The sequence below is a fragment of the Juglans microcarpa x Juglans regia genome, chromosome 1D, assembly GCF_004785595.1.
Source record: "Juglans microcarpa x Juglans regia isolate MS1-56 chromosome 1D, Jm3101_v1.0, whole genome shotgun sequence".
Classification (NCBI taxonomy): domain Eukaryota; kingdom Viridiplantae; phylum Streptophyta; class Magnoliopsida; order Fagales; family Juglandaceae; genus Juglans; species Juglans microcarpa x Juglans regia.
Genome location: NC_054594.1, coordinates 40,289,156 through 40,310,475, shown reverse-complemented (window position 1 = coordinate 40,310,475; position 21,320 = coordinate 40,289,156). Strand labels below are relative to the sequence as shown.

General features: G+C 35.8%; 4 protein-coding genes and 1 long non-coding RNA gene across 8 annotated transcripts; 3 read left to right on the top strand and 2 right to left on the bottom strand.

The window, feature by feature from the left end:
• Positions 1–2,218: 2,218 nt before the first annotated feature.
• Positions 2,219–3,460, bottom strand: LOC121261963. 2 transcript variants are annotated; one of them, XR_005940031.1, is made up of 2 exons: positions 2,691–3,460; positions 2,219–2,622 (listed from the first exon to the last, which is right to left on the bottom strand). XR_005940031.1 is itself a non-coding variant. In XM_041164412.1 (2 exons), the coding sequence occupies exons 1-2, from the start codon at positions 2,943–2,945 to the stop codon at positions 2,598–2,600; spliced, it is 261 nt and encodes an 86-aa protein (XP_041020346.1). In that variant the 5' UTR covers positions 2,946–3,450; the 3' UTR covers positions 2,269–2,597. The 2 variants fall into 2 exon arrangements, 1 of the variants encoding a protein (XP_041020346.1); XM_041164412.1 differs by having other exon boundaries at positions 2,269–2,622; positions 2,710–3,450.
• A 516-nt stretch (positions 3,461–3,976) lies between these two features.
• On the top strand, positions 3,977–10,788 carry LOC121260970 (ubiquitin-conjugating enzyme E2 34-like). Of its 2 annotated transcripts, XM_041163100.1 has the most exons (11): positions 3,977–4,141; positions 4,263–4,321; positions 6,731–6,859; positions 7,253–7,307; positions 8,054–8,092; positions 8,220–8,283; positions 8,411–8,472; positions 8,562–8,601; positions 8,849–8,876; positions 9,694–9,785; positions 10,233–10,788. In XM_041163100.1, exons 3-11 carry the CDS (start codon positions 6,803–6,805, stop codon positions 10,495–10,497), a joined length of 702 nt encoding a protein of 233 aa, XP_041019034.1. In that variant the 5' UTR covers positions 3,977–4,141; positions 4,263–4,321; positions 6,731–6,802; the 3' UTR covers positions 10,498–10,788. The 2 variants fall into 2 exon arrangements, with proteins under 2 accessions (XP_041019034.1, XP_041019027.1); XM_041163093.1 differs by having other exon boundaries at positions 3,981–4,321.
• A 2,642-nt stretch (positions 10,789–13,430) lies between these two features.
• Positions 13,431–15,051, top strand: LOC121261453. Of its 2 annotated transcripts, none has more exons than XM_041163826.1 (3): positions 13,431–13,634; positions 14,258–14,347; positions 14,597–15,051. In XM_041163826.1, exons 2-3 carry the CDS (start codon positions 14,261–14,263, stop codon positions 15,005–15,007), a joined length of 498 nt encoding a protein of 165 aa, XP_041019760.1. In that variant the 5' UTR covers positions 13,431–13,634; positions 14,258–14,260; the 3' UTR covers positions 15,008–15,051. The 2 variants fall into 2 exon arrangements, with proteins under 2 accessions (XP_041019760.1, XP_041019770.1); XM_041163836.1 differs by lacking the exon at positions 13,431–13,634 and adding an exon at positions 13,756–14,160.
• Positions 15,052–15,992: 941 nt separating this feature from the next.
• Positions 15,993–18,660, top strand: LOC121262105. The gene is made up of 2 exons (XR_005940041.1): positions 15,993–16,235; positions 18,251–18,660. It is a non-coding gene; the product is annotated as an uncharacterized LOC121262105 (long non-coding RNA).
• A 1,430-nt stretch (positions 18,661–20,090) lies between these two features.
• On the bottom strand, positions 20,091–21,320 carry LOC121261470 (RING-H2 finger protein ATL3-like; the record flags this gene model as incomplete). The annotated part of the gene is made up of 1 exon (XM_041163878.1): positions 20,091–21,320. A coding segment is annotated over one exon (1,083 nt), but the record flags the coding sequence as incomplete, so codon positions are not given.

Below are 21,320 nucleotides of genomic sequence, written 5' to 3'. Positions count from 1 at the left end.
ACCAATATCTCTCTCTCTCTCTCTCTCTCTCTGTCTATTAAGATAGTGAGTAATGCTGTCGTCTTAATTCCAACCATTCTTTCTATGATATAATTTTAAATAATTAAAAATTATTTATTATATTTTATTTGTAACTTAATTTCACGTTATAAAATGATGAAAAAAATGATGAAAAGACGATGAAAAAAAGATATGAGGGATAGATTTTTCCTAAGTTAGTAGTACCTCTCTCCGTCGCAGGTAGCACTAGCGGTCTCTCTCTATTAAGTTAGTACCTCTCTCCTTCGCAGGTAGCAGTAGCAGTTAGGTTTCAGAGCTTCTTTTCTGTTATAAATATATATCTATTGGTATTTACTTTATGTTTTTTGCATTCTTTTTCCCGATGCGAAGGCCAAAACGGAAAAATTAGTTATCTTAAGCAAGCAAGTTCCTTATTTTTATCGCATTGCTGTTGTGTCGTTGGCGTATGGGTCAATGGGTCATTGGGTTATCACTATAACACAGTAAAGTCAGCGGCTTCGGGTTGTTTATTTTTTTCGGGTGTTTTTGTTACTCTTTCTTTTATATTGATGCTTTGACCGAATGTAATTTAGCTACTGTTCGTGGTTTCTTGGATCCCTTTGTTCTCAACACCAGTAATATCTGGTCCTTGAACAATCTTAAAGAAAACTATCACATTAAGCTTGTTTCATACGTTTGTTTTGGTGAGGAACAGATAGTCTTCTGAGAAGTATGATCAGCTGTTCCATATATTGATACTTTAGATATATCTGAAACATCAATCATGCATTTTCTGTTTCACAGGAACATATACAGCCTTATTAATTACGATAATCACATCCATGGGAGCTGATCCTGTGCTTGAAGCAGTGAAAGGCGGGGGGAGGGAGCACGTGTTATTGAAGCTTTTCCCAGGTCAGATGCTTCTGGGAAATTAAGGCGAAGTATGTCTTGTAACCGTATTTGAAGCTTGTATTTTTATTACAAAGTTCTTATTTAAGCTAAGGTTCAATTATCCAATGAAATTGCTTGGGAAAAGTAATAACTTACATGCTTTATTATCTAAATTGGCCTCTGTATGTCACTGTGTATCAATCATTGTAGAGGTACTTGTCCAAAAAATAAAAAAAATAAAGTCATTGTATAGGCCAATTTATATTCAACATCAGCAGGTGACACAAGTGGAATAGTTAAAAAACCCAAGGATTTAACAGTCTATTATGTCGCAAAATCAGAATGTGTTTTTACCATGGTGATATATGTTTTCCATGTGTAAAGATAAAATATTACAACGAAATGGCCCAATGGGTATGGCTATTTTGGTCTTCAAACAATTATTATAGAAAACATACTTATAAAAAAAAAATATATATATTGTAGGGAACATGATGGTTGAATTGCATTGCTTGTGCTAGTATCTGCATTAGTTCAAATAGGCAATCTGTAACTTTTGATATGATATTCTAGCATTGCTATTCTTAAAATTTGGTTTTGGGAGTTTTTTTTTTTTTTTTTTTTTTTTTTTTTTTTTTTTTTTTTTTTTTTTTTCCTTTTTACTTTTCGTGTTGATACATTTGGCTTATTACAGTAGATTTGCTGCTCAACCTGATCAGTGGAGGCCAAAACAAGCATCTGACTGAGTTTTATATTACGCTTGGTTCCAGTGAAGCCAAGTCATCCAAGAATGAGGGTCTTCTTGCCGATTCCCCCAAACATTCATCATGCATGAAAGACTTGAAGGAAATGAGGAAAGAGATTGATCATCTCCTTTCTTTCTGGTGTACCATTTTTGGGCATGTAAGGCTTTAAGAGCAAGCCAAAAAACCCTGATCAGTGCGGTGGGAAATTTGCAAAACTCTCATAGATGATGGTATCACCAAGGTGAAAAGTAAGTTAAACAAGAAAACAGGTCATGATGGCTCTGTACATCTGTAGCAGTGGATAAACTGATGAAATGATGTAGTCTCGAATAAAAAACTAGACCAATCTGTCAGAAACTGGAAAGAAAGGATGCCCTGTTGAATAATTCCACAAAGAAATTGAAAGCATGAAGATTTGGATAATCTACTTTCCGTTTTCAGAACTGTAAATTTTGACATGAGATGCCTAATCTGTAACTCAAGCGGAGAAGAAAAATGCTGAAAGGATAGCCTGGCAGAAGCCTTCGAGTAAGTGTGGGTGAGCTTACTTTGTGCTTTTGATGTTGTAGAGTTTGACATTAGCTGCATAGACTGATAACCGAATTAGAAAGTTGAGTAAGAGAGGAAATTACTTTGGTCATTTAGTTCTAGTTGTTGTACTTGTACTCTCAATTGAATTTACTTTCGTTGAGCTATTTGCTTTTGAACTCCAAGTTAAACACAGGAGTTATTCTAATCCTACATCCAGATACTGAACATTCTCAGTTAAGAACATTAATCCACAGCCCGTGTTGGCAAAAACAACTGTGAATGCATAACCTCTAACAAAAACATATAACCTTTCTTGGAGTCTTAGAAAAGTAATACATTGCCACCCTATGTCTAACAAATATGCGAATGAAAGAAAAATAAAAGTTGATTCTGTCTAGATTCCACTAATCCTTGTTCTGTACTTTCTCAGCCGGTAGATGGAGGATTGGACCTGGAACAAGAACATATATTTGAGTAAGTTATGGTGAAGCGGTCGACAGTGGAAAGACTTGAGACCACCATTGGTGGCAGGAATTACTTGTTCTGTATGGGATTCGAAGTTGATGGAGGTATCTTCCGAAAGCATGAGTCCACCTGCTTATAAGGATTCGTCCTGTCCCCTTGCAAATCTTTGAGAGCCTGAGAGGATGATCCCGAGAAGGAAGATCCTTTTGTTAGCTGGCGGTTGGCTCCTTTAGCTCCACCAGGCCACAATAACGATAGCAGTGAAAGTGCAAAAGTGAGAGCAGCCAGTGCTCTAGACCAGGACTTCATGGTTTATGGTATCTTGCTTGTTTTCTATGGGAGTGAACTGAAGATGGTTTCTTCAAATCTGTGATTAAGATGGTATGGGAGTCTTTGATTTATAGCCCACTTCCTTAAATCTCAGTAATATCTTGTGTAGTAGGGGAAGTGATGTCAGTGGGATCATGTGCTCAATGTTGACTGCTACATGTTGCAACTCTGACCTCTAGATTTGGTGGAAATAGTTGATACATATCTACAGAGGGATCATGTGATGAGGCACGTGATATAAATAGTAATACCAGTTCTTTTTTGTCTTGGGGGAGCTGAAAGGATTAATATTATAATGTGATTAACAAGTGGTAGGAAGACATCTTTGGATCCCTGAGATAAAAAAAAACGTGTTGGTAACAGCTGTTGCCTGTCCGGGAACGAACAGAAATTGGTGCTGCCGAAAGTGAAAGTTGGAACTTGGAACTGTTCCTAATGGTTGCTCCTTTGTGGCAATACATGACAGTGTAAAGCTGTGTGAAAAACCAAGCAAAGTTGGCACCATATTCAAAAGTATACAAGAGGCTCTTGGATTTTAAAGATACACATGATATTTGAATTCTACATAATTATTTATGTGTCTATTTATGTTCCGACTTCCGACAGTATTAAATGTTCAACAAAATATTATAGAATACGCGTTATTGCGTATATCTATTTTTCGATCGAAACCCTAAAATTTGGATAAGAAGTTTAGAAAATCCTGATTTGCTTTTATTTTCTTGATCAATGAAATTTGGTCATTGTTTATGAAACATGCTTTTATTGGGACATGAAAAAGTAGTAGAGCTCATTGAAAATATGAGAGAAATACAATATATTTAAAAAAAACTGTAAAACTTATTTTAGGGTTTTTTTTTTTTTTTTCTTTTAGTAATACAATGAAACTTGAATTTTAAAAAATGTATGAGAAACTTTATATTTTCGAAAATAACCTAAGGCCTAAGGAAACAGTCAGTCCATTGGTCATTTATCTATAAATATTCCTTTGGGAAAAAACTAAAAAGAGGTCGGCAGAAAGTAAACAAAGTTATGTGGACAAAAGTGGCCTTCCCTTACAAGGCACTCAAGCGACGTAAGAGGGAAACGAGAGGGATAAGAACGTCCTTCGCAAAGTTGATCCCGCTTTGAACGAAGCCCCCATATCCTGGAATCCCCCCCCGATCACAGCTTTGGTGGGTAACTGTATAAACATCGGAAACCCTTATTTTAAATCTCAAGCATTCATTGAATTCAACCCAAACCTCCTCAATCTTAACGCCCCTTCCCCTCGTTTACTCGATTTCTGAATACCAGGTATAAATCTAACGAAAAAGCCCTTAATTTGAAGTCCCGGCCACCTCGATCTCTTTCAGGTAAGAATCTTTTCCGTTTCATATCTTTCGATTCGAGGTTCACTTGCATATTTTTCTTTATTTATTCATTCAGTTAATTTATTTGCCGAGATTTTATTGTTGGATCCCCATTTTGGCTCTTTGATTTGATTTAGCAGTGGAAATAGATATCGTGAAATTGAAGAAGGAATTTCTTTGTGATTGTATCATTCTGTCCTCAAAAGAGTTTAGTTTCTGGGTCTGAGTTTTGAGAGTGATAAATGAATGATTTTTTTCATTTATTTTGTGACCCTTACAAGTCCTCATTTTGGAAGCATCGAAAAGTACGATTGAGGGAATGAATACGAGCAAATTTCTAGAAAATTCATGCAATTTATTTAATAAAACTGCACAGAACTATACTATTGTTTTCATTAGAGTTTACCCCCTTGAAAATGTTGACTTGGAAGTATGGACGAAGCATAATTTCTGTAGTATTGCACAGCCCGGATTATACGTGCCACCAAGTCCTGTGATGGTCTTGCTGGCTTTTTTAGAACGTCCAGTAAGGAGATTTTGAGCTCTTATGTGGGAGCTTGATCTAGTAATTTAAAACCAGTGTGTGGCAAGTGCTACTTACCCCACAATATATCTTTCTTGTCTTTATCTGTAAAAAAAAAAATTACCTATTAACTTTCTCATCATAAAGCTCCTTTTGGTAGGAGGTATAGAATATATTTGGAGGGAAGAAATCGGAGGGAGTGTATTAGGAGTGGTTGAGATTATTTTGTAAAACAGTTTTTTTTTTTTTTTTTTGGTTGGTTATGGTTTCAGAATTCGTTTTCGGCATGATCCATGGTGTGGTGGTAGGGTTCTTAATGCTGTTTTTCCCGATCTCTTTCGTATTTCTCGATATCCGGATGCTTTGGTGGCTGAGATTTTGGACTCTTCTAGTGGTTCGTCCCATTGGAATGTTCTATTTTCTGGAGCCGTTAATGACTGGGAAATAGAGGCTGTTTCTGAATTGTTTGGCTTACTGTATGCTACACAACTTGGGGGCGGGATGTGAGTGATAAGATGGTCTGGAGGCACACTGGTAATAAGAAGTTTTTAGTTCATTCTTTGTACAAGTTGCTGTCTAGGATGAATAGGGTACACTCCTTTGCCTGGAAGAGTAAGGTGCCTTCAAAGGTGGCGTTCTTTGGCTGGGCTGCTTCTTTAGGGAAGATTTTGACTTTGGACAATCTCAAGAAGCATGGATTAATTCATGGTAAGAAGAGTTTAATAGAAGTGGAATGGCTTGGGTGATGCCTAGGAGGATGGTGGATCTTTTTGCTTGCTGGAGAGGTTTAAGGGGTAATTTGCAAATTGCTGTTGTTTGGTGTATTTGGGATGAGAGGAGTGGTCGATGCTTTGAAGATAAGGAACACTCCGTGGATGAACTTAGACGTTTTTTCTTTAATACCTTATTTCAATGGGCTTTGGCTATTGTGTTTAATGGAACTAGTGTCTGCGGTTTCCTTGTTGCTTTTTCTAGTTCCTGACTTGTAACTAGGTTCAGTTTTGTATACTTCTTGTGTACTTGGCTTTGCCTTGCTACTTGTCTCAATACAATTTATTATTCATCAAAAAAAAAAAAAAAATTGGAGGGATGTAAAATTTAAAGTGAGAAAAAGGATGCTTGTTTCTCATCCTCGTCTTTTTGAAAATAGCCAAAATCCCTTCAATGAAGTGGACTCTAAACGAACCTTGTCGAGAGTGGTGATGGTGGTGGATGAGCTACCACTTGCGTTAAATGAAGTTGAATTTTCACTATTTGTAAGATTCATAAGATTGGAGTCATTTTATTGATATATAGATTTATCGCTAAGAAGTATCATTTTTAGAAAATAGTTCAGATATGCCTTCATTTGAGAAACGTGTAAAGCATTTACAACAATTTTCATTCATACTGTTAATCTTTAAATAATCCACGCTTCACTTTTGGGGATTGCATCATATTATGCATGAAAAGCATATTATTTTTGCATGAAAAGCATATCATGTTTCATCTATGGTTGATGTACGTTTCTAATATCCATGATGGAAATTTGTTTAGGTTCCTCTTTTGTATATTCTTTGTGTACTTGGATAGAACCCTGTCGCTTTTTCATTAATAATATATCAAAGAAAAAAAGATATATGCATCAATGTCAGATCTACCAACAAGCTTTCCTAAGTTTGCAGCAGGTTAGAATTTTTTAAAAGGAAAAAGAAAAAAATTCTTTTCAGGTTCTATATAATTTCACATTACTGTTCCATAAATTATGGATTGCATTTTTTTCTCATCAAGTTAGAATTTGCTCTTTTTCTTTAGTAGATATGTTTTCCTTTTCAGGTTTCTAGTATAAAGGTATTTTGGATTTTTTTTTTTAATACCTAATAGCCGTCTCCTTTTTTTATGTTTATCAGGCAACAAGCAGTAAAGATTGTATTAGAAGAAAAGATTGGCTGGGGCTTCATATACTATTTTGTAGTTGTGAGATGGCAGAGAAGTCATGTATTAAGCGCCTCCAGAAGGAATATAGAGCACTTTGTAAAGTATGGCTCCGTTTTTTTACAATTAAGAGTTCTTATTTAAATTTAATTTCACAGGTCCTTGATATGTAGATCTATATAGTAAACTCTGGTCCTATTTAATATGCCTTCTTCTGCGTAAGTTTAGCTGGAGTACAGTTGAATCATCCATGTCAAATGTTTTTGGCCTGGTCTCCACCATGGAGTAGGTGCCATACCCTCAAAGCCTATTTGGACTCATAATTGAATATTTAAAATAGAAAAAAAAAAAAATTAAGATCGTGTGTCAGGCCTTCCATTTGTAAAGTGAAAGTCTCATTCCTGTTGTTTTCCATATTGAACTGGATCTTCTTGGATGGTATATGCCCATTAAAAAAGGCGTGCATGGTGCTGATTGTATTTTCTATGAACTTGTAGGAACCGGTTTCCCATGTTGTCGCCCGTCCTTCCCCAAATGACATTCTTGAGTGGCGTAAGTTTATTCGAAATACTATATTTTTCTGGAGAATATTGTCAAGCTTTGATGTTACAAATTGGAAATATTCTGAATTGATAATTGAACTCTGCTGCCACTTCTGTTTTTTTTATGCATACAAGATAAGATGTTATGAGGCTTTTGAATAATGTTATAGTGGGTAAAGAAGAATAAACTAGCAGATTGTTTGTTCATATAGTTGCGATAGTAGTGGCCAATACTTATTATAAAGAATATTCTTCTTTTCCCAGTTGGATGGTACCTGTTCAAGTTTTTAAAATAATTTCAGCATCCTCAGATGGAAGTTATCCTCATATATAAAGGTGCTTAATAACTGGACTTCAATGGTCAACAACTGCACTCATTTGTAGCCAATGTCTCTTACCTATGTATCTCATGTGAGGATGAAGGGTCATTTGTTAACATATCATACAACTTGCTCAGTTCACTTTTTTATGAGTAGTTACTCCAATTTCCCTCTGGTTATTGCATGTATTATGATACCTGCTTTGTGGTGAATAATAAATGTTGCCATACTATAACTGACATTCCTCATCTCTCAATCTTGCCTTTGTCTTTCTGTTATCTAACCTATTTATGTTTTGTCGCTTTGGTTAAGATTTTTTTTTGTACGTGTCCCGTGTACTTGGCTTCACCTAATTTTAATAAAATTCCTATTTACTGATAAAAAAAAAGTTAAGATTTCTTAACCTTGTTTTTATCCTCCATCCATCATATTCCAGATTATGTGCTGGAGGGAAGTGAAGGAACACCTTTTGCAGGTTTGTTCAGTTTGTTGTTGGTGTGCGATTTTGGATGCTCTTTATATTTTCTTCTCTCTTTGTAGTTCTGATCAATGTGATTTTGGCATTCTAAGACTCATTTATGTAATTTTATTGCTTATATAAGGTGGATATTACTACGGAAAGATCAAGTTTCCATCCGAATATCCCTATAAGCCACCAGGAATTAGGTAATCTATTGTTTGGATGCCATACGTTTTTCAAGAAATATGGTACTTGTAGTATCAGGATTCAAATTTCCTAAATGCATTGATCTTGGTTGCTTCTAACTTTTATTGACGATTTTCTGCCTTGTAGCATGACCACTCCTAATGGCCGTTTCATGACCCAAAAGAAAATATGCTTATCAATGAGCGATTGTAAGTTTTTGATGGTACTAGTTGAAGAAAATAACTTCTTATCTTCGCCACCCGATCTTATGTTTTCCTTTGACTTCTTTATTTTGCAGTTCATCCTGAAAGTTGGAATCCAATGTGGTCTGTATCAAGGTAGGACAGATTCTAGTTCCGAAGTACTCTTTTTGTGTATGTGTTTTATATATGACTGTATAATACTTACATATAAAAAAAAAAAAAATGACTGTATAATACCATAATTTCTTGTTGACAAGTTATTGTTAGGAGGAATGTTTGTGGTAGACTCTATTTCTTCCTTGGTTATTGTTGGGAGGAGTGATTCTAACTATATTTCTTATTTGGTCTTTCACTAATGTTTTTTCCTTCCTTGCTAATGCAGCATACTCACGGGGCTTCTTTCATTCATGGTTAGTCAGCTCTTTCATATTGTACTTTCCGTATGCTTGGTTGGAATATCATTTGTCATATTATCATATTATTTTTTTTTACTGGCACCGGATGTCCGAGAACAATGTCCCGACTAATCCCGGGGGTGCACAGACTCTCAGCAAGGAGTTTTCCGCTAGTGCACCTCGGGTAATTCAAGGGAAAAATCCCCCAGTCCGATGGCCCTTAGAGATTGTTTGCACCCAAGGAGATTTGAACCTTAGACCTGTGGGGAGCATACCCCCAACCAAGGCCTTTTCCCCAAGGCCTTTACCATTTGTTATATCATATACCGTTGCGCTTATAAACATGTAGCTAAAAGAGTCGCATCGTCTTGTTAGCTTGTCTATATTTTTCTTCTGGCGTCTCAGTTTCGTTTGGTAAATCTCAAATTACCTGGACCAGATGTAGAATATTATGATAGAATTTGGACGATACAAGCTCTCCTCCTTTACATTTTGTTGATGAAGATAGCGGGGCCCTTCTGATTTTGTTTGTTTTTTTTTTCAATTGTAAACTCCGATGTGGCATATGGCCAACCCGATTAAGGCTTAGATGAGTTGAGTTGTGTTTAAAATTGGATGTATGAAATTGTGAATTTTCTTTTATGCCCATTCTATTGGCATATATTTGAAGAACCGATTAAGGCTTAGAGAGCTTAGTTGTGTTAAAAATTGGATGTATGAAATTGTGAATTTTCTTTTATGCCCATTCTATTGGCATATATTTGAAGAATGTCTGAATTTCTCATTGCTTCCGTACAATTTGTTTATGTGAGGATGCATTTCCCTCATGCAGATGGACAACAGTCCTACCACTGGTAGTGTGAACACTACTGTTGCTGAGAAGCAACGTCTAGCAAAGGCTTCCCTTGCTTTTAATTGTAAGAAGTAAGTATGTTGCATCACCTGCAAAGGATTTTTTTCATTTTCTTTACCGTTTTAATCAGCACTTGAAAGTCATTTTAACCTCCATTTTTATGCATATACCTTTGTGCATTGAAGTCCATGGCATATGGGTGAATGGCCTATTAGTTACATCTGTACGAGTGTAAGTGGTCATGACCAGATGTCCAGAATCCAGATACACTCCTTATGTCTTTCCAAAAAGCTCACTGAATATCATTCTATTGTAGCCATCATCTATGGTAAAATTAGTTTGCTTGGACTGCAAAATTTGTTTGCTTGAAACTAAGACTGAATTTATGCAATAGAAGGGGTGAAAAGAAGCTGGCTTTGTCCCCTCGCCCACATTCTTTGAAACTTTAATCTATCAACATTTTTCAGATTCTGTGATGATTGTTTCAATCTGAACCTAACTCTTTCTTATCTTAACAGCCCCACATTTAGGAAATTGTTTCCTGAGTACGTGGACAAGTATAACCAGCAGCTGCTTTCTGAGAAGCTTATTGCGGAGCAGGTGTCACCAGATCCATCTCAAGAAAATTCCACACCCATGTTGGAACGAGTTATTAACTCTGTGGGAGAAGATGCGTTGAAGGATAGGAGAATAAACAGGAAGCAGTCATTCCCAACTTGGATGATGTTCTTGCTAGTTTCCATCTTTGGCGTTGTAATGGCACTGCCTCTGCTTCAACTTTGACATCTTTTTATTTTTTTATTTTTTTTATGAGTTTCAACTTTGACATCTTGTGTGACAAGTGAAATATTTAAGGGGTCAAGTGACAAAGGCTTTTGCAAGTCAAGGGATGCATTTTAAATGCTTCAAGTTTGTCAAGTGTCTCACATAATAGTGTATAGCGGTTGATAGGCTCAGTTGGGTCACCTTCTTGATGCTTTCTCGTTTTTATATCTGTCGACAGGTTGTGAGATGATGTTCAAACATTACATGTTTGTCACGCTTTCTAAATTCATAGTCTTGAGTTTTGTGTAAGAGTAGTTGGTGTTCAAACGGTACTTAATCTAGCAAGTTTTGTGCTAGAGCTTATTTTTCTTCTCTCATCATTCTTTACGCAGACTGCTATGCTGTATTTTGACAGCCTGAAGATGGCTTTTTTGCCGGAGCATGGTGTGAACCAGTGTGTTTTGTCCAGAAAAGTTTTTGGTTTTGATGGATACTAATTCAGGCCTTGGTGTGGGGTAAACAGCAGCAAAAAAGGGTCCAGGAATGAGTTGATTAGCTAAGTTCTAATTGGTTTGGAGAGTATCCAAGACTAAAAATGGCTTGGGATGCCCTAGCACTACTCATTCTTCTGTCTTTATATGTGGGGAGAGGAGGGTGAGGGCTATCAATTCAGTTATAAATTGATTATTGAATTAGCCAAATATTTTTTCATCTTTAAATTTAGCAAATATCATCTATATTTGCTCTGTATTGAATTAGTTAAATTATTTTCATCAAAACTGTAAGTTACAGTAAATTTATTCTTCTTTTCAAATATGAAAAGAACTATTGCAAATCTAAAAGTATTTTTTAAGATTATTATATTATAGATATGAGATTTTTATTCATATGAGATTTTATCATCTATATACATATGAGATTATTATATTATAAATCATTAGATTGTGAAAATGAAAATGAATATGATTATTGGAGGTTATTGAAGATTATAAAAATAAAATATAAATTAATTAAAAAAATATAAATAATAAAAAATAATAATATTTTATTATTATAGAGGGTGTGATGACTAATTTAATGTAAATTTTAAATTTTGAATGATTAGTTAAAAGTGAAAAAATTACATATTAGTTAAAATTTGAAGAATATGATAGTCAATTCAATACTAATACTCATAGTAAGTGCTTGTTGAATCGGTCGGGTGGATTGGAGTGTGCGTAGGCAAGGGGAGCAAGAATTTGATTTTATTTACTCCATTGATTAATAATGTCTGCAAAAACATTATAATTAGTAACCACGTTGCAGTGTCCCTGAACAAAAATCTCTGAAATCATGAAATTGGGTGTGTGGCAATAATCATAGTCCTTCCGAGTTAATCGTAGGCTCACACATGGTGGGGGTAGAATTTGTTTTAGATTAGTTGAATAAAATATTAGTAGAATATTATTTTTTAATATTATTATTATTATTTTGAGATTTAAAAATATTGAATTGTTTATCATATTTTGTGTAGAAATTTAAAAAAATTGTAATGATGTGATGAGGTGAGATGAGTTTCCGCCCCGGTTTGGATTACAAGATTTTTATCTCATCTCAGAGCATTCCCATTGGGTTTCCTAAAACTAGATTTTTCCTATAATTTGAGAAAAAATTTAGAGAATACTCTCAAAACCTCCCCCTATCCGGATCTCTATTTTAGAGAAAAGATTTAGGGAATGAATAGTAGTTTCCCAACACTATTCCCCATATTTGGAAAACCACTATTCATTCCCTAAATCACTTTTATTAATATTTTATTCCTTTCAATTAAATTAATTCTTTTTCTAATCATCTACACTTTCTCTTATACTCATATTTGTTGTAGTTTTAAATAATAGTTTTAAAAATAACTCAAATAACTACAAAAATATAAAAAAATAATAATTTTAAAAATATTAAAAATAATTTAAATTTTTATTTAAAATATTCACTAGAGTAATAGTTTAAAACATAAAAAAAAAATATCGAATAGTTAAATTTGTAAATGAAAGTGAGAAAAAAGTAATAAAGAAAGAATAGAGAAATATTATTTTAATAGAATAGGGAATGAATAGAGAATGAGATGTATAAGGTTTTTGAAAGATGAGTAAAATTTAGAAAAAAATTTTAGAGAATGTACTTTTTAGCTAAATTATAGAGAATTTATAGGGAACCCAATTTGAATGCTCTCAATATCTAAACATCACAAACTTAAATATTTTTCAATTTCAAATATTCAACTTTTTTTATATAATAATTAACTAATCATTACAACTTTTATAAACTTTCAAACAAAACACAAAAACAATTCAATTTTTTTAAATTCTAAAATAAAAATTATATTAAAAAATTATATTCTAACAATATTTTTAACTTTATAATATTTTTTATTTGATTTTCTCTCTTATTTTTCAAAATCTCATAAAATATCTTAGTTCAAACTATTTAACTATTATTCACAAATTATTTTACTATAATTTATAGATTATCTCATTTTATCTTATCTGATAATCTAAACAAGTCATTAAACTGGAAATAGTCTTTTCTTTCGAGTCCTAAATGGAATGGATTGGTTTCTGAAATTGGGTAAAGACCTAAGAAGGGGGTATGGCCTTTATTCTTTTGAATCTTTATTGTTTTGCTTGATTATTCTTTTGAATCTTAAACATTAGCAGGACCTACACCTTACAATACGCATTAATCCAAGGATACAGTGGCCCCAGTTAGGCTCCCCCCTCCTCTTTAGTGTCGAAAAATAAAGGCTCGGATCCCCCGCAACATGCGCCGCATTTGTTGCGAGTATGCAATACAGGATCCCATAAAAAGAAATATATATATATATATAAATTATTCCCTTTGATTTCCCTTTTTGTTTTATAATAAGATTTTTTTTAATCTGTTTAAAAAAGCAAACAAAGAGCATCAAATTCAGACCCTCCGTGTTTTTTCAGAGCACCCCCCGAAACGGACATAAATATATAAAAAAAATATATATATATATATAATTGTTGTGATTTTAGTGACTGGTTAAAGCCTCCCTAGGCTGCATCTTCTCAACTCTTTGTATTGGAGTGGATAGGCAAAGCTAACACAAAGAGGGGTTGCTGTGTTGTAAGGTCGATTGATTATTTGGTCGTGCAAGTATGAAATATGATTACCAACATCAGTTAATTTGTTCTCGTGCTTCTGCTCATTTTTAGCTTTTGCCTTCCTGCGGTATCTCTCTCTCTCAATTATAAAAGGCAATTAGCTGCTAAATTTGTGCTTTTCTTGAGTGTCACATTTGGAAAATGTTGTTGGGGGAGAGATTGCTACAATGTCAAGTTTTTAACACACCGCCTGTTATTTTTTCCTAAAGCAAAAGCAACAGATTTACACCACCAAAAGTCATGTTTCTATGATCTCTCTAACCCACGCCATGATAGGATATCAATAGGGTCGTTGGCTTTTGCCTTTTGTTGATGCTTGCAAGTTCAAACCAGTTGTAAAATATGTCCGATCGAAGTGGTTATAATTACACATTAAGCTCTCTCTTTCCTACTTTCCTCCCTTGGGAAATTTTGAAAGATCATCCATCTTACTTCAGAACCATTTTCTTGCTGCTTCCAGCTATATATTATTTTTCACGGTTTGGAGGATTATTTTCTCAAGCTCTCCTGAACTGTAATGCAGAATGTTTCTTTTTCTTTTTATTCTTCTAAAGCCTTGTTCTTTGAGTTTGCTTCATTGTTTTATAGTTTTTTGGGTACGCTGCTTTCAGGCAATGATGAAGAAATCTCCATCATATTCGAGATATGAAACAAGTGCTTACAGTGGCGATGGCTTTGATCCCCATGTGGACTTCTCGCAGGTGATGGCTTTTAACTTCTTTTTCTCCCGTTAATTTCCAAATGTAGGAGAAAAAATTATTCTCTTTTTCCCCCCACTCTTTGCCATGTCAACACCAGTTGACTGATCTTCAGAACTGAGATTGTCGTTGTTAAATTGTTGATCATTTATATTTCCTTAGAAGTTATTTCTATTGCATATGCAATATATATGTTTGTTTACATGCAAACCATTCTTCATGTTTATTGTCATTGGATTTGCCTTTGATTAGTTCTTGGAAGAGGCAAGACACCACGCAGGAGTAGATTTACAGAGCTCACCATTCAATCCAGAAGAAAGTGGAAAGAAAAGATTGCCCGAAGAGAAACAGGGCAAGAAATCATGGAAGAATTCTCTTTTATCATGGTGGAAGACTGACAGAAAGCGCAACAGGCCTCAAGTGGAACCGACAAGTAGTTCTTACATTTCTGTTACAAAACGGCGTCTCGTTTCTGGTCCAATACATGGCAGTGGCAAGACCAATGATGGCAGGCAGTGGCACCGGCGTTCCACATCTGGGCCTCTCACCGGTCTTTTCAACCCCACAAAGAGAGTGGAGAATGGGATACCTTATGTGAGTCTTGACCAGCTAGACAGACCTCATGCCGTCCAGACCTATGGACCTGTTTACCTCGTAACTTAGTGTATGGACACCAACCAACATCAACAACAAGTTTTTGAGTCAAATTTGAATCTGGTGCATCTGCATTTTCCGCATTTAAGAGTTCTTTGATCTGCTGAGAAACTGTGGGAAGTTTCAGGACAGGAAAAACTTTCCGAACATTTTGTTGAGAAGAAAATTTAATTTCTTAATTTCCAAATATCAGATATGGCAGGATCGTTTTCTTGAAAAAATCAAGGAACTTGGAGCTATATTTTGTTTTATCCCTTCATTCAAGAAACAAGAGAACTTCAGGGCGGTCGTCTGTAATTCCATTTTATGCTTTGTATCCTGTTTCTTGGCATATGACGTGATTTTTCAGAAACTTGTGTTGATCTATCTTTTGGTGCTGATATGTGGTCAGAAAACAAAGTTTGTAGTCCCTCAAAAGCAGCTATTTTGCTGTAAATAATTTTCATGGAAATCAAAACTGTAATGATCCCCTGATTACCCATCAAAACCAAAGAATATCGTCTGCAATTGTCTTGGACAGTGTTTCTCGTTGCTCTTATCCACATTTCTTCTTCGATTTCATCCTCAAGGTATTATCCTCGGTAATATCTTCCTCTTATATTTATTTGTTACTAACCAACTGCGAAAAGAGTGTGGGAGAGAGGGGCGGGGGGAGATGGGCACTAAACCGTCGTGACAAATCCATTCATATGAATCAATGGCAGAAAAAAATAGCCCAAGGCCCATTTGGATACAGAGGTGTTCTCACCCAATACGGAGAAACCATCTCTTATCCAAACGGTCAAACAAGGTTTCAAGAGAGGGTTTCAAATTATTTTTAAAGACGACAAGTGCTCTTATCACTCTGTGCTTTTTAGAAGAAAGAGTCATGTCATTCAGCTATTCCATCGAAAAAGGAAAACGTTCGTATTTGACGCCCGAGCTATCTCCGTCTATGAAGATTTCCTTTCTGCGAAGAATTTTCTCGCGAGTCATCCATCCAATCCTCCTTCTGTGATTCTTTTCCCTGCCTGCCTCACAGTCCATCGAATGCCAACCCGAGAGAGATTTTTCCATTCAACTCCAACGGCAATGGCGTTGCCCCCATTTCCTCCGTCAAACGACTCCTTCAACTCCGTTTCCTCCAGCTCTGAGGACTGCCGTACAGAGCATTGATCATGGTGGTTGGGAAGGCCGCAGCTCCTGCGAAGCCAGTGAGGACCCTGCAAAACAACTCAGCTCTGCTCACGGGTGCTTGGTAAGTCCCTTCTCAACTCTGCCGTCCGCTCGATCTGTACTCTCGCTGTCGCCTGAACCCCCACCAGAGATTCCCCTGCACCTTGCCCTAAAGTGAATCGAGATTTTCGAAATCTTTGAATGCTGTTTACAATTTGGCACCTTATAAGCCAATTCCCATTACAAATAGACCATGCCGAAAGCAATGAAACCCAGCCCTCCAGTTCCCTGCAAACACTGCACCCCAATCCCCAGATCTAAGTATATATCATTTGATCTCATTCTATCACCACGACGGCTCCAAGGACGCGCTCCTTCCAAGTATGTGAACGTTTTATGCCTGCTGTGTATTGATTTTATTAGCCTACGATTTTCATTCTATGTTGTGTTTTGATGATCCTGTATGTTGATATGCTTTGATGTTCCTTGTTGTGAATTCATGCTTGCTTGCCTTTTATTTCCTATGGAAGTTCCAAGTGTTTAGGCATCCAATGTATGTGCTGGATGTTGTGTATTGTCTGCTTGATTACCATTTTTTGTTACAATTATAATGAAGAATTCTACAAAGTTGGAATCATTAAAATTTAACTTAGAATAATACTGTTAATAAGGCAAATCTTGAGCATGAGGCATATCTTTTTTAAAAAATAAATAGCAAAGGAACATTAGGCAGATCTTGAACTCTGTTTTGAACACTTTGGTGTTGGTAATTTTTCACTTGGGTGGTAGAAAGGGACGTTCCTAGTGTTTAATGAAGACTAAGTATTTGTAAAAATGTCTCTTACACCATCAGAATCTTCAAAGTAGTGTGTATTCAGTTGAGTGTAATAGAGTGTGTATGGAAGCAGACTGTATGTAAGGGAATCGATATAAATATGAGTAAGTAGTGTCTATAGGCGCAGAGTGTAATAGAGATCTATGTCAATATTGGCATACAGAAATTTTGTAGATATAAGGGAATCAATATAAATAAGTAACAGAAAGATGCCACAACAGAAATGGCTTATTGAGGCCAGAAAAACAAATGAAAGGAAGAATTAAAACATTAGAATCTTTCATTTGTAATTATTTAATGTTGTTGCATCCTTCCAAAATGGGTTTGCACTTGCATCCGTCTCTAAAAGTCCAAAAAATAAAGGCGCAATGGTCTTGTTGTTCAACACAAAAGTCTTGTTGTTCAATGATATTCACGGAATTTTGTTGAAGTGGACTTTGTGTGCGTTTTCTGTTTTGTTAATACTGGGTACAAGTTTGTTGTTTACTGAAGCTTATCTTGTATCAAAATGATAATTATTACAGCAAGTGCTTTTTGGGTGTGTGCCTTTCATGGCTGGTTTTACGTTTTTCTTTGCACGTGTTGCAGATTTTCATTTTTCATTTTTCATTTTTTTATTGTGTAATTTGGGATATTGGGTGGTATATGGCTATGTTTGTAGTTTTAGTTTTATTTTGGTGTTTGAGCTTTTGATGGTATTGGCGGACCTTTCTTCGGTTTTTTAATGGGTCCCATAACCTTATGTTAAACCACTGCTCTCAATACTGGAAGCTATGGTTTACTGGTTGTCATGCAAAGAATTACTTTATATCAAACAAACTTATTCATCTCCATCTGCATTTCCAGTGAAGATGCCCATTTTCTTGTAATTCTGTTGTAATACATAATTTACGATGAAATTTTGGCTATCTTATACACTTCATATCTCATTTCTAGGCAAATTTACTAAATTTATTTTGGATATCAAGTTGATTCACACATGCAAAAACAAAACAGAGAAAAGGAAGAAAAGAAAATTCCTTAAGGACTTTGCAACAATGGTAGCAAACACACCCAAAACTACTCAAGGTCGCACGCCTAATATCACAATCACATGCGCAACATACTTTATTTGGTCAAGTTGCTCTTGAAAGGACACCACACTAGGATACTTGCACGCTAGCATTACAACAACACTTGGACATTCACACTAGTGTTTGACAAATGAAACATTAGAAAAGCAAATGAAAGAAAGATTTTAAGACTGATGCCTGCATATTCAGTTGGGAGGCAAGGGCTCCCGATCACCACATGCTATACATTACACAATTTTATTAGAATGATGACGCGAACGACTTCTTGTTCAAGCATTGGAGAACCGTGCAGCTCAGTCCAAGTGGTCGTGCGGTTGGTGACGCTGCATCTTCAGCATGTCACCCTGACATGACCATGGAATCAGCCCAAGCTATGGCTGCAATTAGGGATGACATTGACATTTCTATGTGGCAGACGGGTGGTCATTGAATGGTAAATTGCTCATGATGATATGTATATAATAAATATTGTGATTGTAAGGGTGTAGTTTGATTATTCAAACTTATTACCATTTCGCAATTACATTTCAAATTTATTGCAATTTATATAATATTTCTCATCCAATTTTGATGATATATCACACTAAAATTTTTATTTTGGTGTGGTTGTCCAGATAGATTACTTATTTACATACACGGGAAAGTTTATAGCGCATTTCTTTACAAATTAGTATGGCTAATTTTACAAGGTCTATAAGAAAATTTATTTCAATAAATGATTGGTCCATACATAATTTTTATAATAATAAAATTATAAAATAAAGTGATTGTATATAAGACAGACTATAAAATAGATGAGTAATATTACATACAGTCGTGGAATGTGCAAAAGCTGTGCAGTCGCTTTGAAAAAGAGTGGGGTCCACTGTTAAAAAACTAATTTTTTTTTCATGTGGGTCCCATAGTTATTCATTTTTTTCAAAGCGACTGCACGGCGCTTACTCACGACTGCAAGTATCATTTCTCAAAATAGATATATACCATAAACATTTTCTTTGCTCTATGCTGAGTTGTTGAGAACATTTTAGGATGGAATTTTTCCAAAACAAATATGAGTAATTTTCAATCATCAATGGCATACGTTGTTTGCATAAAGTAAGTTAAAAAGTTGGGCAAAATGATTATAGTACTGGAAAATGGAAAATGATTTTATGCACAATATTTTTATAAAAAATATTTTATAAATATCAAAATATTTTTATTTGACATTTTACAAAATAATTTGATTTTATAAAAATATTGTCATCTTATAATATTATTATAAAATATATTATAAAAAATAAAAATTGGGTAGGCAATTTATAAATTATTATTACTCATTTATAACACAACATGCCATTGATGATGTTACTTATTTGTAATATTATGTTATTTTTATAAGATGTTTTGTAAAAATATTTCTTATTTAAAATATTATTATGTAATGTAATGTACAAAATATTATATGTAAATCATTTTCCATTTAGATACTGGGAGAACAGCTAAATGAGAAGGCAGGTCATGAACAAACAAAGGCAACAGTAGCATTGTGACTCCGCATCCCACGAACAGGCCCCATTACCACCTCTAAACCATTTGCATTCAAGCTGGTTTAAGGTACAACCTTTCGAACCAACCACCCTCCCTGAAACAGAGTATGAACTGTGTCCAATTATCTGGTTGACTAATATATCAGTAATTTGTCATATAAATACTACCTTTTCTTCTGCTCTTCACCCCAAAACCTTTCAAATTCGCATGACAAAAGAATTGGATAAGGGGGTGATGATGCAATTAATCGAGAAGAAAACAGGAATGCATCCTTAACACAGGGTAATTCTATTTTACTTTCATACAATATTGACATTTAAAAAAAGAACTGTTCACTTCCGTTTCAGGAACAGATATACAAACTTCCTCTATAACAAGAGATTCAGATCGCTGAGACTCCCACCTCGAGCTTTTAATTATCTATGTCGAGATCAAGAATAAAAGAACATTGAGTAAAATAACATGGGGAGTTTCTTCTTCCCCAAAAGGACCAATTTTCCTAGGATGGTAGAACGGGATGTCATCAAGACCTTCCAAATAACAATTTCTCATCGCCAGAAACATTTCTTAAAATAATCCTGAACTGAATTCGCATCTATAGCCTGTACTAGCAAATATGTTCAATCTAATTACCAAGGACTTGCTTCTATGTCTGTGCTCTCCCTGCTTGCTCAACATCAACAGAACCGGGACTACAAGGACTTGCCCTTCTATCCCTGCTCAAAAGCCTCTTCAATGACCTCAGTCTTGCAGGCAGGGGCGACTTCGATTCCTCCTCGGCAAACCTGCTTGCCGAAGGGGATAAGGATGACAAATTCTCAGTCATCGGCCTTGGTATGTCAATCACCAACATTCCGTCCGATGGCCTGCTATTAACTGCTGATGACGAAGAAGGCGATGGACAAGGAGGGGCTTGAGAAGAAGGACCTTCTTCCAAACAAGCGCCCCCAGAACTTACCCGAGCCTGGTTTCCCCAAAACAGCACGTTTGTGGGGAAATTTGGAGATTCGACAGAATACCCAGCGACTGAATTATCTCCTGAGGACTCGATATCCTCTTGTACCTCGACACTATGATTGTTGCTGGCCTCGGAGCTTTCAGGAGCAACTGGGTCTCGGCAAAGCGGGCAGGTGGAGTGGGACTGGAACCACATGTCAATGCAATCAACATGGAACCCATGATTGCATTTGGGGAGCAGCCTAGCCTTCTCTCCTGGTACTAGCTCAGAGAGACAAACCGCGCATTCCAACCCATCTTTGAAATCATTTGGATCGAATGTCACTACGGGGAGTGAGCGGAGGACTAAGGGGTCGAGCCCTCTTCTCAGGGTGGCGGCGATCGCCGGGTCCTGGCCTGGGGCGAAGACGAAGCGGCGTCTGCGGCTGCGACGAGAAGCAGAAGGGTTGGATCCTTCAATGCGCCACCAGAACCATTTGGCGTAGAGGTGGAGAAAAAGGACAAACACCACAACAACGAAGAGCACTATGATGGCTACCACCATTATTTTACCGGTCAGTTCCACGACCGGTGAGTCGTCTAATGTAGATGAATCCCCATGCTTGCCTATCAAAGTTCCTTCTCTTTTCCACCCCCGATGAATGTATTGGCCAAGGATCCACTTGAAAATTATTACAAAGATCCAGATTCCCAAAAGTCTGCAACTCAAAAAATGGACCAGAACCCAAATGGGATTTCCCTTAGAATTGTCAAATGCCGTGCTAAAAACTGG

Coding starts and splice junctions, on each gene's coding strand:
- LOC121261963 (XM_041164412.1), bottom strand. CDS start 2,945: ATGAAGTCCTGGTCTAGAGCACTGGCTGCTCTCACTTTTGCACTTTCA. Junction 2,623..2,709: donor TCGAATCCCATACAGAACAA/GTAATTCCTGCC, acceptor TTCTTGTTCCAG/GTCCAATCCTCCATCTACCG.
- LOC121260970 (XM_041163100.1), top strand. CDS start 6,803: ATGGCAGAGAAGTCATGTATTAAGCGCCTCCAGAAGGAATATAGAGCA. Junction 6,860..7,252: donor AATATAGAGCACTTTGTAAA/GTATGGCTCCGT, acceptor ATGAACTTGTAG/GAACCGGTTTCCCATGTTGT. Junction 9,786..10,232: donor CTTGCTTTTAATTGTAAGAA/GTAAGTATGTTG, acceptor TTATCTTAACAG/CCCCACATTTAGGAAATTGT.
- LOC121261453 (XM_041163826.1), top strand. CDS start 14,261: ATGATGAAGAAATCTCCATCATATTCGAGATATGAAACAAGTGCTTAC. Junction 14,348..14,596: donor CCCATGTGGACTTCTCGCAG/GTGATGGCTTTT, acceptor GCCTTTGATTAG/TTCTTGGAAGAGGCAAGACA.